The sequence below is a fragment of the Protopterus annectens genome, chromosome 4.part1 (genome assembly GCF_019279795.1).
Source record: "Protopterus annectens isolate FY-2018-M chromosome 4.part1, PAN1.0, whole genome shotgun sequence".
Classification (NCBI taxonomy): domain Eukaryota; kingdom Metazoa; phylum Chordata; order Ceratodontiformes; family Protopteridae; genus Protopterus; species Protopterus annectens.
The window spans coordinates 811,225,462-811,244,508 of record NC_056734.1 but is presented as its reverse complement, the minus strand read 5'-3'; the positions used below and the strand labels follow the sequence as shown (position 1 = coordinate 811,244,508).

Here is a 19,047-nt window from a genome sequence, read left to right as displayed (position 1 = left end):
ATGGGCAATGGCAGGCACAGTTGTCAGGGAAGGCAGTAGTAGGCAGATGGTATTGACTGGGACTTGGGGAATAGAATAATAAATATTTGAAAAAATGTAAGCATGTCTGGGTACCTTCCTTGTAACATAAAAGAGTAGCTGTGTCACCAGCATTGCCATCTATACTGTCTCCTAAAGGCTTGACCATGCTTAGGTACTATTGTTGCTACAAGCAGTCTTTTGGCAGTGTTTACCTGAACCCGTCACAAAAGACTACAGAATCAAGGAACTTGTACTTTTGAGCACGTTATTAGATGATTTACTCAACTCACTCATCCCAAGAGACTTGATATTACACAATAGCACACTCACTGTTGTACCATACTACATAAAACTTTGTTTCCTAAGAGTGCCCTGTTAATGAGTTAAAAAGTGAAAAACTCAACTATGAGGAATTCTGAGATACACATATGTTGAAAGTCCCAACTCGGCTAGGTATTAGGTAATTCCACTTTCTGTCAAGCCCTATACATCATTTATCAGCCAGACAAAGGCAAATCTTGCCTTCAGCTTTTTTTCTACACATATACTAAATTTGTCTCCTGTATTAGAAAGTGATCAGCCCATCATCATGCTATTTGTCACTCTAATTTTATTGTAGCCTGTCCAAAGTATGTAGCTATGGTTAGCACAACAGCTGGCTGTGGGCCTACTTGGCTGTGACTCTGTCACATTATTATACTTCAGTACCTTAAGTCTTGCTGTTTGCTCTGTTTATGCAGCAGCACTGCTTTTGTTTTTTGTTTTTTCAGATTGTTGTGTCTTGAGATGTACATCACCTGTTATTTTATGCTATGTGGTTAGACTTAGTGTGAGAATGTGTTTAAAAATTAGACACTATTTACTGTACCATTTAACTGTATCGTCTGTTGATTTCATTGTGTTCCATGTGTACCAGCTCATAACCCTTCTGTGTTCCACCAGCTGTACTACTAAATGTCTGGCCATGCGCAGTAGGTTTTATCTGTACCCTGAATAGAAATAGATGTTTTCTTAATGCTGGAGATTTTCGCATTTAAAGGTTGCTTTTGCACATTTATCAAAACCAAATGACATTCTTATATCATCTGAAAAAGTTTTGACCACTTGCAGTTGTGCTTTCAGTTTCTCATCTGTTGAACTATACGGTTTTAAATCATCCACAAATAGAAGATGAGAAATCTTTACACTTTGTTTTCTGGGAGCCAATTTGCAGCCATGATCTAATATGTTAAGCAGACCGCTTGATAGGTTGAGGGTAAGACAAAAGAGCAAAGAGACAAAGAGTCACCCTGGAATATCCCCCTTTGAATTTTTATCCCTGGAATAATAATTTGTCCTTTATCATGGCTTAACTGCAAAGTGGTTTGCCACTATTTCATGGTCGCTGTAATGTAACTGATCAGTGTAGGGCATGTGTTATACATTTTTAAGCACTCTTTTATCGATGAATATGGGAAACTGTCAAAAGCTTTTTTGTAGTCTATCCATGCCATAATTAGATTTTTCCCCTTTTTACAGTTCTCCATTATGACTAACTTTTTGTTACCCTTTTGTTCTATTGCGATGATTGAGTTTTGTTCTAAATTACTATAAACTCTGTCAGCATCAATTCCAGTGTATAGTTTATACATCGTCTGAAGGCAAGTTATTGGTCTATAGTTTTTAGGATAGCTTGCTGGTTCTCTCATAAACAAGGGTATTTTTTTTCCCTGTTGTTAACTAGGCTGGTGACTGTTCGGGCTGCGCATATAAATAGTTCTTACTCAGGGCTAAATCTTCCTGTAAAGATGTTAATACTTTTAACTAGAAATTAGGTACTGCATCTGGGCCTAGTGCTTTCCATTTAGGAGCTTTTCTAAGCTCATTCCATTTAATATACTGTACATTTTAATTTTTTATTCTTTCTTTCACTTCTTCTATCAGTTCAGCATATTTGTTATATTTTATAGGATCTTCATGGATATTTCTCCAAAATGTATCTATTTCTTCTTTTTTGGTTGTGTTTCAATTCCTTTTACCTTGTTTACAAGTTTTCTATAAAATGTTTTTGGGTCATCGATAAATTGCTTATTTTGTACTTTTCCTTTATATTTATCAGCATATCTTCTAAGTTTTTCTGCCTGTGCTAATATTTTTAGTTTATTTGCAATAGTGCATGATAGATCCTGATCTGTTCTGATACTGCACATTGCTTTTATCACATCTATCTTTCTGAGTATTTTTGTTGATCTGTTCCCTCTTCTATACTCTTCTAATAGTGACACTTCTTGTCTTAATTGCTTTATAGCTTTCTGTGCTCCATACTTCCATGATGGCATTTGATTTCTCCCCTTCCTTTCCCTTACTACCCTGTGTTTTTGTGGTAAGACTTTATCTGTTATTAATTTAGCTGCACAGTAATATATCCTATTTACTTCTGTTATATCACATGAATTTCTATGAACAGTCCTAATTACTGTGTTCATTTGTTTTATCAAACTTCTGACTTTTGGGATTTTATTGACTTCCTGTAGTCTATTTCTTTCATTCATGTTAATATATTTGTCTGTCTCTATCAGATAAAGCAACTTTTCTCTTAGATCCTTTCCTTCTAGACTGAGGGCACATTCTTTGTTTTCCATTTCCTGTGGGCATTCTACAGAAAGTTCCACAGCATCTTCTGTGCTACATTCTTTTCAGTTTCATTCTGTGTCATCCGTTGCTCTTTCATATGGGTACTCACTGGCCTATCACTTCACGACATTGACTGTGTGAGAGTTGCCACAGTTTCCTGTTCCTTCCCTTGTTGTGTAACTCCAACTGAATTTTTGCACTGGTTTCCTATGGAAGGCTTCAAAGTATATTCAGATGTCAACTGATCAGATTTTTTTCCACTTCACTGTTTTCTCCTTAATTTGGGAATCCATTGCTTTATCCTGCTGTAGTGTTATCAGAGTTAGATTTTTCTACACTAAATCCTTCACTAAGCAGGTAATCCATAATGTCAGTTTCTATTTCTTTAACGTCTCCATTATTAATCCTCTTTTCTACTTTTCCTCTTTGTTTTCTTATTTTTTGTACTGTGAAATTTTCCATATCCAGAAGAAACTCACCAAGACTTGAGTATGAATTCAATTCCAGCAATACTACTCTCCTTTGCTTGCTGATTTATCATCTCTCCATTTGCAGCCCCTCTGCCATTAGTGTACCTATGCTTCTGGTATTATAAATGTTTCCTATCTTTTCCAGCACTTTGAAGATGGGTTGGCATATTCACAAAGATCATGCATAGTCACATAAAGGACTTGTGTGCTCTACATATCCTCCATGGTCTAGACGAGTCAGACTCAAACAGGAATATCATGCTAATGATATGCTGCAGGCAAAGGCACACTCACTACCTGCAGTGGTGTGCAGAGTTAGCAAATGTGGGGAGAGTGACAGACACAATCTGGAGATATACAGCTTGCTAGATGTTCCAGAACATACAAAGCAGGTAGGTTATCATGCTGCATGAAGTGGATGATGTAGCATGCTATAAATCCTAAATGATATACTCAATAAGTTGTCAGGGGAGTGATGTACAGAGAATGCTATGTTTATCTTGCTTCACAATCTGCCCTATAATACACATTTTCTATAGAGTTAGCAGCTGTTTAACACTATACCAGACAAAGTACTACATATACTATAGTGTGTATTTGCCTGTGTACAGTGAAAGGTAGATTTGCAGACCTGAAGATCCCTGGCTTTCTTAGCAAATATGTGCAAAGCTCATATCCTAGACATACTCTGGTATAGTAACTAATCTAGTAAGTGGTTTGACTAGTCTGATCCTCATTTTTCAGTCTTTAAATGTGCGTAATAGAACAATTCACGAACCCTTATGGTTCGTTTGTTATACATGTAAACTAACTTTCATTAGCATCTCAGTTTCTCACAGGATCTACTTCAGGGAACACCCTGGTTGGTGTTGGTGTTGTAGCATCATCATGACAATGTAGCTATTGAGAATGGTTGCCCTGTCATCTCTATATTGTCCGTACTGGAGTTGGGAATACTGTGTTTCTCACAATATTATTTACCTCCATTGCCATATGCTACTATTGTCTTAAATGCTGATATTGTTGCTCAGGCAAACGTTGATAAGTATCAATGTAGCTTTGCCATATGGTTAGGTACAGAGCTGGACCATGGTCAGATGGGGCCCTAGGCAGGGGAATGGACCAAGCTCTCTCATCACTGCCATTCTAGTGTCCTATTCTCTACTCCCAGTTACCAAAAACACTGCTCAAAACTGTCAGCATGAATAGTATTTTCTTGTTTACTTTAGAAATGAAGTCAGAGATATGGATTTTATTTAAAACTTTTAATTTAAATATCCTTTGTTGACCAAGTTGGTCCAACTAGGCTAGTAACTTCTTTTCAGGGGTGGTATTTATACTGCTAGGAACATTTGGCCAGGGCATTGTGGAACTTTCCCCTACTCTTTTTAATAACTCATACAGATGTAAAAGATCTCACAGCACCTACCATTAACACAGACAGATGGGGTTTCAGTTAAACATCTCATCCAAAGGATGACATGTTCAGGAGTGCAACCCCCCCCCCTTAAATTGCATTGCAGTATCAGCAATCTATCTACATGGCATGGGAGTAGAACCTACAGACTTCTGCCCCAAAGCAATGCATACTACCTGTAGTGCTGCTAACACTGCTTCGAAATTCTATAGCACAAGCACTGATGGCCATTTGCTAAACAGTTGCACATTGAAAATAGACTTAGTATGGGCAACAGTAAACTTCTCTTTCTTTAAAGCTCACAATTCCTTGAAAATGCACACCTGTAGTTTTGAAGATTATTTTTTCCATTAAGCAATGAAACAAAATTTCTGAACCAATAAACTGAAGACTAACTTAGCTGGTACTTGGTCAGATGATTGATAGATATATAAATGAAGCATGGAAGACCAGGGGTGACCGCTGTAAACCATATTTTAGAGACAGAGTTGTCCCGAATTCTACCAATGATGCAGAAGCCAGTTATGTAAGTTTACCCAGTAATGTAGCTGCTGATAAACTGAGGATGCCTTTGACATTTGCCAGTAACATCAGTACTGTTTGTGATGTCATTAATAGGAACTGGGGTATCCTTTCTACCGTTGAAGGTCTAAAGGGTGTAATTGAAGCTAAACCGAATTTTAAATTTTGTAACAGTATAACTTTGAAGAGCCATTTATTCTATAGGTCTGACATATCTAGCACTTGGTGTAAATCTGACAGGATAGGCACATATGCGTGTAGAAGTTGCACAGTCTGTATACATGTTCACATAGGCAAGAGTTTTACACATCCACACATGGGCTTTAGTTTTAACAGTGCCCATTATGCAGATTGTAAGACATCTAATGCTATTTTGCATATTGTGTCATATGTTTTTCTTTCTACATTGGCAAAACTAACAGGTGGTTTAAGGATAGAATATTGGAACACTACAGAGGCATTACAAATAGTAAAGAGAGCAGTGCCCCTGCCATGCATAACAAAAATGAAGGGTCCAATCAAACATTTACATTTCTAGTTTTAGAAATTCTATTTGATAATAGAAGAGGGAGGGATTTGGTGAATGACACCGAGGCTGCGGAACAGAAATGGATAATGTTATTCAGTGCTGATAACCCCCCTGGCCTGAATAACAAGGTGTCCTTGAAACCTTTTTTAAAAGCTCAGCCATTAAAACATTAAATAAACCATCAGTTGTCATTCTATGCTTATTTGATAAGTGTTTTCTATATTTATATTTATTTTTAAGGTATTGCAAACAATATGACTATATTCCTATGAGTATGGCTTAGAGGTTATTTGATGTTTTTTATATATACATATATAAACATAGGTATACATGAAGTAGTTTTATTGCACATATCATGGTTGATTTTAATAGATTTGTATGTTCTTAGTTTTTTTGTGTGACTACTACATCTTTATATGTTGACTGTTTTTAATAATTTTATATGCAGTGTTTTGCACATTTTTATACATAGCATTGTGATGATTCTATGTTTTTTTTACTATAGTTAATATGCTTAATAGAATAATATTACTGTTTTCTTAAGGAAAGTTAATTGTCTTTAATTGATTTCACTATAAATTGTGTAAGGTTCACTCACTTGTTGTCTGATGAAGGGGTTGGATCCCTGAAAGCGCTTACTATCCTAATAAACTACGTTGCTGTGGTACAGCTGGTGTTTCTTCTTTTGCTGAATTTTTAAATAGAATTAGATGTGGTAGTGCAGGTGGTCTAGTGAATTTGGATGGTTATTTTTTAATAAAATTAAGGATTGTATTGTCCCTTGTTTAACCTAGTTATTTAATTTGACCTTAGCTAAAACTACATGCTTTGCTTTCAAAGAATGCCCAATTGGCCCCAGTACATAAAGTATAGATTGATAAGTCTGACATGTGTCCTGAGAAAATGGTTGAGATGGTAATTTCAACTAGTACTCATTTAGATAGGTATTGCATAAAGGACATTTTCCAACATATTTTTGTGAATAGTAGATCACGTACTACTAATCTGGTAAATTTCTATATTAACATGGTTGACACCCTAGGCTGTAGCATTCGGACTGATATAATATTTCTCAGTTTAATTATGGCCTTTGATATTGCACTTCATTGAAATATTATTAAAACTCTAAAAAAGATGAGGAATTAATCACTATATTGTACTGTGAATAGTGGAATGGCTTTCATGATGGAAGCCTTGTATACAAATTAGAAGTGCATCTTCAGATTATGTTGAAGTTGACAGAAGTGTGAACCCAGGGTTCTGTCCTGAAACCATTTTTGTTTAATGTCTTTATGGCCATCATGCTTGAAAGTGACCAGGGGATCTGAAAATTTACAGATGATGTCAACCAACGAATATGGTGAGATATAAGGGGAGACCCACAAGAACGTGAAGGGGTTTATAGACCAAATGTATACATGGCTGAGTGAGCAGTTATGTTGTGCAACTGCAATATAAAGTTACGCATCTTGGACAATCCAGTAATAGATATCCCTATATATTAAACTCTGGGATTATTCTGAGTTGTATGTCATTTATGGAAATTGGGTACTGGTAAATGAATAATCATGCCAATGTTGTTTTCAGGAAACGTTATGGAGCAAATCAAAATATTCTTAGGTCTATGCCTTCTAAGCAGAAAGCTATACTTATGGAGTATGGTTCATGCTTTTGTAGCTGTAGTAGTGGTGATGTGAACAAACTTAAGAAGGTCAAGAAATATTTTAATAAGCAAATTCTACAGTATCGAAATGTATCTGATAGTGCCAAATTAAAGCTACGTAGACTGCACTCAGTGTATTATAGACTAATTCTGAGTAACTTAATTTGGGGATATAAATGTACCCATGACCTTTTTTTTCTGATCAACAACAGGTATTAGCTTGTTCTGTCATGTTTTATGCACAAGAAATAATCATTTGATATTAGAAATAGGGAAATACAATGACATTAGGAAAGCTACAGTTCTTTACAATAAGAGTAACTAGGATATGGACTTTAAAAAAGAAAACGGCGGTCACAAATCACGCCAGTCAAAGTAGTGGATAAATCCTTTTACTTAATTTGTAAGCGCTTTCATGCACCAAGATGTGTGCACTTCTTCAGACCTTCTTGGTCTGAAGAAGTGCACACATCTTGGTGCATGAAAGCGCTTACAAATTAAGTAAAAGGATTTATCCACTACTTCGACTGGCGTGATTTGTGACCTCCGTTTTCTTTCTTTTTTAAAGTTTATTTGTTGTTTCTGTCTTTTTGGTTTCATAACTAGGATATGGAACCTTTTACCAACGACTGTTAGAGGATGTAGAAGTTTGATTCATTTTAAAGGGTAGATAGATTGTAACTTTGGTGATAGGGTATTTATGAGAAAGACTAATAGAGTAGGTCTCATTATAACCACTTGCGAGGTTGTAAGCCTAACAATAACAAGGTAACATTATAACATTTGTGCAACAAAATGCCTTATATTACTATCCCTTTGTAAACAACCTGATTTGGTATATTGTTTGGAATTATATAATTGGAATAGCATTATTTGCAAAACACATGCTTGATACACTACTCTTTTTTAATGGAAACAAATGGATCTGACTGTGTTATCAATAAAACTGTTTACTGCACATTTTCAGGCTGATAGCTGTGATTGTACATCAATACAACATTCTGAGTTCAAGCTGCCTTCCTGCCTTTATCAAAAGCTTCTGACTCTTGTTGACAGCTTATTGTATAAGAGCAGCAGCTGCCACCCCATTTGCCCATGTACCTTTTTCCACTCCTCTGGGGACATGGCACGCACCATGTCAGCGGGCACCAGCTCCTTCAGGATCTTAGGGATGTTGGCCAGTTGTGTTCTGTCTTTGTTGAACTTCACTTTGTAGATCATGCCAGCTAACTGCACAGCATCTTCTTTCGTGCACCTGTGATACCCACGCAGGTACTTGGGCAATTCCTGCAGGCAGAAAAGGGCAAAAGAGCACAGTTACATCTTCCTGCTTGCTTAACTGGTAATCTGTTATCAAGCAAGAATACTAACAACATCACAGTATAACTCACAACTTGCATATACATGTAACTAGTGGAGCTCTCTGCTGATCTGCTTCATATGATGGAAACAGTAAATCAGAACAGTGATGATATACTATAACAATAACCCACGCCTGGGTGTGGGTAATGCTGGATTTACCCATGGTTGGTGTGGTTTAGTCACAAGAGCAAAGCCAGAGTGGCCAAACAAAGACAACCATGGGTAAATCCAGCATTACCCACACCCAGAAGTGGGTTAATGCTATTATACAATGACATTATTTAAGAAAAAAAAATAATTACTTTTCTTAAATGATGGCATTGTATAATGCCTCCTTGCTGCCCTTCCACAGCTGTCTGGTATTCTGCGGCAGTTCTGATATACAGTGCATGTGTATGCTTATGCAGTACATCAGAGCTGTGGGTGGAGGCAACGGACAAAGCAAGATCTCTGTTGCTTCTTACAAAGTGTCTCGCTATGTTAAACCCATTTAACATAGCGAGACAGCTTTAAAAAAAGCAACGGAGAAAGCAAGATTTCCGTTACTTTTTTTAAAGCTGTCTCGCTATGTTAAACTCCTTTAACATAGCGAGACAGTGTGTAAAAAGCAACGGAGATCTTGTGTTCTCCGTTGCTGTAAAAAAAGACATACTAATGGAAAAAGTCTGGGCGACCGGACCTTTTTCCATTAGTATAAGTCTGATTTACAACATGCATGCTGACCAATCAGTGTGCACGTTTTGGAATATTAATGGGGGGGGGGTCGTTGTATAATACAAGTTACTTCATTAGAAGTATTTAATTAATATTAATTATGCTATAGTGGTAATTTTGGCAGACTGGGGAAATTTCCTTCCTGCCTCTTGTTTCATTTCACTTCCTTTGTTTGATGACAGAATGAAGTATATTTCATATGCCTCAAATAGCGATTTGTTTTCCACCACTCATTGAGGGAGAAGGTTTTATGAGTCAATCACCCTGCCTGTAAATAATTCTTTGCAGGCCCAGGAACAAATTTGGAATTTTCGGCTAAACTGTATACGTCGTCCTTCCTCCGTTATTCTTTCTGTTTGGATAAGCTCCATTATGGTGTCAACACATAATCTTACTTATTCATATCATACGCCCCTTTGTCTGCTTTTGCCTCAGTGTTGAAGGGTCCCAGTGCTACTAGTCCCTGTACACATCCCTTCCCTTTCATCCCATAAACTCATTTGGTTGTATTGTGTAAATAGTTTTCAGAAGTGTATGCAGTACTGAGGTTATGAATTGGCCAATGCTTGGTATAGCGTGAGGCAATGCTTTTTTTGTTTCACGATTACAAACATGTAGCATTTTGTTTGCCAGTGGTGCAATATTTATATACTGCTCCTGGGTATCCATTTTGGAACAATGGTAGTCAACAAAAACTATTTTGTTGAAGGCTACATTAATCATAAGCTACTCACCTGCTCATTTTTTTCAGTTTTTAGAAATATCTTTTTTTAGGAGGCAAGTCCCCAACATCCCTAGCAAGAGGCTTTGCCCACCAAACCTCCAAACATAAAATAATCAGCTTTAAGGATGCTGTAAAAGGGGGAAGGGCAACATCTGACTGAAGTGACTTCAGTCAAGAAAAGTGTATTTTGGCCAAGTGAAATCCTGTGTTGGAGTAGTTGGGTGTCACACATTTGATCAGATGCCATCCATTTAAGGCATGCTAAGCATCTCTGATCATTTCTCACCTCTTGTACTCTTAGATTCATTCCTTTCAGTTGACAATGTATTTCAGAATAGTTAGGACTTAAATTTTAAATTTTCGCTGCCTTCTTTCTGCGCATTTATAGGTTAATAGGTTTATAGATGTGTACTAGGCTTGCAACCAAAAGGGCCTTTTTATACCTAGCCATGCATCCCAAATCTCTGACAAGTTCTAGAACCCTTGATAAGTGTAAGCATCAGCTTGGGAGATGAAACATTTACAAGCATGGGCCTGGGAGATGAAGTATTTGCAGGATGCCTGTGTCTGTTCGAGACATATGTGCCAATCCAGGGGTCAATTTCCTGTTCCACATCCAACATCCAATTGTCCAAGTTACACTTGAATTGGGTTAGGGAGGAACTTTATGGATGGGAGCCTGTTTCAGAGAAGGGGTAGTTTCTGGGATACATACTTGTGCCTCCTGAAGGTCCTATTTTATATCACAGACAAGATTTAAGTCTTTAGAACAGGTAATTCTAGTGCTGTTTGTTTTGCATATATGCAGAAGATCCAACACTGTGAGGAATGTCAATGCCTTGTATGCCAGGTATAGAGCTCCGCTCAACTGTCTGTAGGAGAGAGAATACAGAGATAGGGCTTTGAGGTGATCTGCATAGGACATGTTTATTATGCCCTATTTTCTTTTAGTGAGGAACCTCTACGAACATTCGATTTGTTGGATGTGCCTGGTTAGGTACATACCAAAGGAGGCACTGTACTCTTTGAGAGGTCTGATGAATGCCGAATATGGCGGAACAGTGACCACCTTGGACTTAGATGCCATACCTTTGTTTATAAGTTGCAAAACATAGAATGATTTTCTCACATAGATACATGATGGTCAAAGGCTAGACTACTGTTTCTGTGTGTCCCCAAGTTTCTGACTACTGGATCAAATCTTAGAAATGTGTTTTCAATATGATATTTACCAGGGGTGAATGACTTCCTAAAGGATACTATTATGCATTTCTATGCATTTAGTTTTAGTCCTTGGCTCTGACATAAGTCATTTGTCTGGGTCAGTCCATTCTGCAGAAAATTTGTGTCAATGGAGGGTTCTGTGACTGCTCCTAATTTGCAATCATCTGCAAATTTGGACAGCCAGAGGCCCTTGACACTGGACTTGACTTCAGAGAAGTAAATGTCAAAAAGGAGCAGTCCCAAGACCGATGCTTGAGGGACTCTGCTTGTGACTGGTGTCTTTGTAGGGGTGGACTCCCTAATTCTAACTGCCTGGGTCCTGTCTGTGAACCAGCTGGCTATCTAGCAGGTTACATAAGGATTTATACCTAACCTCATGAGTTGGTCAACAATGCCCAAGTGGGGTATTGTGTCAAATGCCTTAGACAGGTCAAGGTAGGCAGTGTGAACCATTTTGCCTTCATCCCCTGCTTTGGTGACCATCTAAAAGAAGTCCACCAGGTTGTGTGGGCATGAATGTCAATGGAGAAACCATATTGGTTTGGGTCCAGTGTCTGGAGGTTTCCTATGTTGTTATTGATCATTGCCATGATAATTCATTCCATGGCTCTGCATATGACATTAGCAAGTATTATGGGTCTGTAGTTTCCAGGGTCTGTAGATGGCTAACCTTTGCACTGAGGGATGACTGTTGCTGTTCTCAATTCGTGAGGCACAAAGTCTCTTTGGAGGGTAGAGTTAAATAGCAATGCCAGATGCCCTGGTAGGTCATGTTTCATGCTATTTAGAAGGCATCCTGGGATATTTTCAGGCCCCACTGATGCAATGCTCTTGGCCCTAGCGAGGGCATTGAGGACCTGTTCCTTAGTAATACTAGGTGGAGTTATATTTAATATTATTTCCTGAGAGGAGGTTGAGAGGGAGACAGGGTAAAGTCAGAGCTAAATTTGTCTGCCAGCAAGGGTTTGCTATATCCTCTGGCTCAGTATTGGCGGCTAAGCTCCACACACAATTGTGTATTGCCTTTGAGGTTGTGGACATAGCTAAAGAATGCCCTGTGTCCATGCCCCCTATCACTTTACACCCAAGGCAGTTGCCTCCTTCACTCAACCCCTACTATGTTACTGGATAGTTAGCCCAGCTTGCGTACAAAAATGGTCTTTTTATAACCAATAGGACTGTCATATTGACAATGACTGAAATGAAGGAGAATGAATACTAAATTAATTACCTCATCCATTCTGCTTCAGCCAGAGAAAATAATAAATAAGCAATTAGCTTAGCTTGACAGAAAGTCCAACAAACATAAAAGCTGTACTATAACAGATAATCTAAGACATTATCTACATTAAGGCCTGAAGAGAGAGAAAGAATCCACAATTCAGTTAACAAACAGAACAACAGGAACCTATTCTGATTCATCATTCAAATGTAACAAGGTTCTACATTAAGACAAAGGAAGGTCTAAGTCTCAGGTGAAACAAATGACACCTAAGTAGGACTGGTGGTTTTCACCTCAGAACAAAGACATATTTAAAAGAACGACATTTTGCAATCCTGTAACACTGTATATTGCATTTTACATCTGAGGTATCATAGACTCTCCTGAATAAATCTGTGAAGCTTCTGTCTCACAAATCTGTGAGTCAATGCCTTGTAATCATATGAATCATTGACTTGTTAACTATACTGTGAGTGTTTTGTAAGTGACACTGCTAAGTGTGATCACAAAACATTGACGCGGGAGGGATGTGGCCAAGATGCCAGTGTGATAGCAGCAGAAATCCATAGCTCTGCTTAGATTTTAATATCCTGACAGGAAATATACTTAAATTTTTAGAAAAATCTAACTAAAAGTATACTAAAAGTTAGATTACCATAGACTCTGTATTATTTTCTAAAAATTAATACATCATCAAGAGAATGTCTTAATTATTCCTGTTAAGAAGTTTTCTACTGGAGATCTCAAGATGAGCAACTCAAAGAACCCACACCAGGAGAGTGCAGTGAAGATGAACTACATCTTATAATAACAAAGATCCAAGAACTGTCACTAAAAATGGACAAATTTGAAAACAAAAAGGATATTATCAAACAAGAATGCAGTAAACAACTGGAACTTCTAAATGGAATAGTAAAAAAAAACAATCTGAACAGATTCTTGCCTTAGAGGAAACAGTAACCGACCTAGACACTAGGGTGACAGAAAATGAACATCAAAATTAATTTCTTCCTGAAACAAAACACCAGGCTAATTGAGAAACTGGAAGACCTTGAAAGTAGATCAAGGAGGAATAACATAAGAATATATGGAATTCCTGAGAAAGAAGAGGGTGCTAACATGATTTATTTCCTCAATAAGTGGTTTCCATCAGCACTAAACATGCCTGAATCCCTCTCTTTTGGAACTGAGAAGGCTCATTGGTCCCTGACAAATCCAGCTTCATCTCAGAGTTCATCTAACCCCATGTCTATAATAGTTAGATTTCTTTCCTCGCAAGACAAGGACTTAGTGCTGAAATCAGCTTGGACTAATTCCCCTATCAAGATGGGCGAAAAGGTTATTCATTTTGACAATGACTATACCTCTACAGTCATATCCAGAAGAAAAGAGTGTGTTCCTCTAATTAAGTCCTTGAAACAAGCCACTATTAAAGCTCAAATTCTATTTCCTGCAAGAATAAAAATCACCTTGCCAGAAGGAGTGAAGATCTTTGATTCCCTACAAGAAACAGTAGAATTTATCCAAAAGAAGAAAATACTGTTGGACATAGAAGAAATGGAATGGTCATCCCAGAATTTGAAGAGACAGGCAACAAAAAATGGATGGTCTGTGAAGGAAGGAGCAAACCACTGTGGCATTATATGAGTAATATGTGTATAATTGCAAAATGTAATAGTTATGTTGTAATAAATGTCATATATATAATTCAACAGATCCTTACATGAAAAATGTTAGATGACTGATACAATGGTTAAATCATCTGATGTTTCTTGAAAAGTCTTGGAAATATTGACAACGTTCTTAACCTTCAGCTTCTAATGTTTATACGTACTTTGATCTGATGTGTATTTCTGGCATATCTATATATTAGAGATGCTATTATTATATGTGACATATTCATATAGCTTCAGTTATATTGGACACTCTCATTTTAATGTATATTTCGTGGACTCAGATTTCTTTAGTTGCTTTCATAATGCTTTTCTTTTTTGCTTTTATACTATATTCTAAGTAGTGATGGATAATTTGTGTCATTTGGCATTGGAGAGGTGTATGGATGGTTTAGTTAAGTTTTTAACTAAACCAGAAACTTTGTTTCATGTATGTGTTTGTAAATAGTTTTGGGTTTTTGAAAGTAGTGCTTAAGACACATTATGCATCCATGATAAGTAGGTTTTCAGTAGATTTCAAGTCAACACGGATGAAAGGTCTTTCAGTTAGTAATAACATACACATTACAGTCACTGGCTTATAAATGTTTATAATTAAATATTAATGGTTTGAATAATAACGTCAAAAGAGCTGGTTTGCTTAAATATATCAAAATGCATAAAGCCCAGATCATCTTTTTACAGGAAACCCATCTATTAAAAAAAGATCTACAAAAATATTCACTCAATGGCTGTACCATTCTGGCTGATTCATGTTTTTTAAGACTAAGAGAAGGGGCACTCTTATTCTACGGGAAAATACTAATAGTATGCCAAGAATTATAGATATAATTTCAGATAAAGATGGGATGCTAAGCATGGTTATTTTGGAAATCAGTAGAAAGTATTGTACTTTGATTAATACATACTGGATACCAGGACTGAGTACTAAATATGTTAACAAATATTTAGACCTGATTACTTTAAATGCAAAAGGGGAAATTATAGCAACCGGTGATTTTAACTGCCTATTATCAGGCAATGATACTTCTGAAAATGGTAAAATAAAACTAATCTCAAGCCAAGAAGCTAAATGACTTTAGAAACCAGATGAACCTTAAAGATATACATGGTCTAAGAGAACATTATTCCTTATTCTGTACTCACTATTCATATCAGTTTGGTACGCAAACAAACATTGATAAGGTCTTTGTGTCAAATAATATATACTCTAAAATAAGTGACGTATCTATAATGACTTGTCCACTTTCTGGCCATAATGATATAAACTTTACATTAACTATGCATACAGATGATTTAAGATTTCTACAGAGAATTCCTGCTTACATAACTAAATTAAAAGACTTTAGGGAATGGATAATGAAAGAAATAGATATGTTTATGGAAATGAATGATAATGGTGAAGTGACTGATACTATGCTATGGGACACCTTTAAAGTTTATATGTATGGTAGAATATCTTGGTACCTTAAAAAAAGGAGAGAGTGGGACAAAGAACTTTTAGACTTACAAAAAAATAGACAAGACAAAAATGGCCGCAAAACCAAATAAAGTAGCAGATAATGAAATTATTAAGTTAAATCAAAAATACTTAGAAGTTCTTAATCATAAAGTAGCCATAGAGCTAGAAAATTTGAAATTACAATATTATGCTGTAAATTCCAAATATCTACATAAAATAGCAGTAAGATCCAAAAAAATAAACAATCAAAATCGTATTAATGAGATTAAATATAAAACTGATGGTTCAGTTAAGAGTAACTCTAACTTAATGGGTATATTAGAAGTGTTCAAAAACTACTATAAAGATATAAATAATAACACACCACATTTGGAGACAGATAATGTAATAAACACTTTTATTCAAGAAAATATAATTACTAAGTTGTCAATGCAACAAAATAACATATTTAATAAACAAATAACACTAACAGAAGTGAAAGAGCAAATAAAAAATTTAAAAGATAATAAAGCTCCAGGACTGGATGGAATAATTCCTGAACTATATAAGATTTTTCCTGAATATATAATAAAGAAAATGATGAGTGCCTTTACTATGGTTAAGCAAAATGTATAACACCCCCATCATGGAAATACTCAATTATCCCCCCCATATTAAAACAAGGTAAGGACCCCAAATCCTGTGATTCATATAGGCCAGTTTTGTTACTAAACACTAATTATAAAATTTTCATGATAATATTAGCTAATAGAATTAAGAAAATATTACCTAATCTAATACATAATGATCAGACATGGTACATTCTTCATAGAAAAGTGCAAAATAACATTATCAAATTACTATCATTAATAGACATAGCATGAAAATACAAAAAAGCTAACTATTATCAGCCTAGACATAGAAAAGGCTTTTGATTCTATTAGTTGGTCTTATCTACAAAGAATTCTGATTGGTTTTGAATTCTCCTCAGATTTTGTCAACTTATTAATGAAAATTTATTTTGGGGTATAAGCTTATGTGAAAATTGGATCATGTCATTCCTCACCACTAGAAATCTTCAAGGGAACTAGACAAGGTTGTCCTTTGTCACCATTATTGTTTGTTCTTTCAATGGAACTTTTTGATACATACATCAGAAACAAGAAAAATATAAAAGGCTTTCAAATTAATAAGGACTATTGTCCTAAGATACAATTATTTGCGGATGATATGTTGTTAACTTTGTGTGATATTGATGGTTCTTTGCATGATGTTATGAATACCTTAAGCAAGTTTGAAAGAATTTCAGGGCTTAAATTTAATCATAATAAATCCAAAACATTACTAATTAACAAAAAGATAAACAGAAACCTAAGAAAGAATAACCTGTTTAATTGGGAGAATGATGTATTAGAATATATGGGTGTCAGTATAAAGAGTACATGGAAAGAGTCTGTTAAACTAAACTACAATAATTTAATAACCACCATTATACAGCCACGGTGGTGCAGTGGTAGCATTGTCACCTCACAGCAAGAGGTTCTCCCATTCGATTGTCAGCTGGAGCGCCTTCTGTGTGGAGTCTGCATGTCCTCCCCATGGTCGAGTGGTGTTCGAAAGACATGCGTGAATGGGCATACCTTCGTTGAAGGTTGGGCATCGAGCTGGCACCTTGGCACCATGAAAATCTACTGCCAATCATTAGCGGACCGGAGTTCCGCTGTGGTGACCCCTAACTGGAAAAAGCCAAAGGAACAACAAGTGAACTAATCAAAAGATGGAATGAAATGTTCTTCACAATGGAGGATAGGCACTCTTTAATTAAAATGATAATTTTACCTAAAATTTTGTTTTATATACAGTCATTGATACTATCTCCTTCCAAAAACATATTTAAAAAATAGATTCCATGCTACTTAAATTTTTATGGCTCCCCTTAAAACCTAGGATTGCATATAAATGGCACATTAGAGCTTGGAACAGTAATGTGATAGCATTCTTTAGCTTAGATCTTTATTCCAAATCAGTTATAATTAATGTAATATTACTGGATCACACCTACATATATATCTGGCTGGAAGACAATACATGAGATTCATATAACTGATGCCAGAACTATAGAAAATCAATTTAAGGAACAATATGGAATAAGTAGAGTTCACTGGCTTTTACGTGAATTTTGTTTATTTAATAAGAAGTGTGATCATTTTTCTTATGGCATTAATCAAATATTTAATAACTTTAAAAATATAATTGATTGCAACTACAACATTAAACAATTTTTATTTCTTATATTCCCTATAGCATTCTCCCTGATTGCCTAGATTCTTTCAACATCAATGCGATGCAAAAATTAACTTGATATTCTGGCATCAGTTTATTGAAAATATGAGTATTAAACCACTAAACTCTCTTTTATGTAATTTTGATAATAGTCAAGACAGTTGGTTGTTTATATACTCATGGCAGTTTATAGAAAACAAAATGAGAGTATCAATCAACCTAGATACTGAATCTACACCTAGTTTGATTCAACTTTTTATTAGGTGTCTTGAAAAGACAGGTAATCAAAAATTAAGTATCTCACCTATCTATATGATACTAAGAGAAGACATTCTAATGTTTGACTCAAATTTTTGGAATTACTATGTAAAGATTAATGGAGAACAAATATCTGATGAATCCAAAAATTGTTATTAAATTCTACTTATGGTACCTCTTATTTATTATATTGCAGATTGTATACATGGAAATTTATGAATAGGAGTTTCTATACTCCACATAAAATAAATCTTATTCTCAAAAAACAGTGAACGTAAATGTTGGAAATGTGATGAATTACTAGAGGCCAACTGGGTTCACCTGTTCATTGAATGTAGAAATGTTCAATACTGGAAAGACTTCAGATATTTTATAAATACTTTACGGTCTGATAACTGTAATATTGATAATGCACTAATCCTATTCAATGTTCCTATACCTAATGTAATACCTAAATCTCAGATTCAGTTACTCTGGTCAATTCTTGCAATTGGCAGAAAAGTTATTACTTTGAACTGGAAAAGTAAACAAGAGTTGATGTTTAAAGATTTTATTAATTTAGCAAAAGTTGTTTGTAAAAAAGAACAGCAAACCATTTGTTATAGAACTCATAACATTACTCATAAAAAGTAGCATGGCAAAAATTGGGCAACCTTTTGAACAAATACTGATAACTTCTCATGGATAAAATGATTGTTTATATTGTAAATAGTTTTGTTATTGTTTTATTGCATTTATTATATGTACATTTGTGTATGTTTATAATGAAAACAAAATAAAAATGTTTTTGAAAAAAAAACAGAACATTGAAGCACTAGAAGAAGAAGAAGAAGCAGATTCCATACTTATAAAAACACTTAAAAAAACATTTTTGCAGGGACAAGCTCTGCTGCACACTAAAAATGGGGGAG

At 35.6% G+C, this 19,047-nt stretch overlaps 1 protein-coding gene across 1 annotated transcript in view; it reads right to left on the bottom strand.

Annotated features, from left to right (window-relative positions):
• LOC122801314 (unconventional myosin-VIIb-like) overlaps positions 1-19,047 on the bottom strand; it is a 148,044-nt gene that overhangs the window by 92,999 nt on the left and 35,998 nt on the right. Inside the window, exon 2 of the mRNA XM_044070858.1 lies at positions 8,337-8,522. Within this exon, the coding sequence (XP_043926793.1) occupies positions 8,337-8,522 (186 nt within the window). The remainder of the gene's footprint in view (positions 1-8,336; positions 8,523-19,047) is intronic.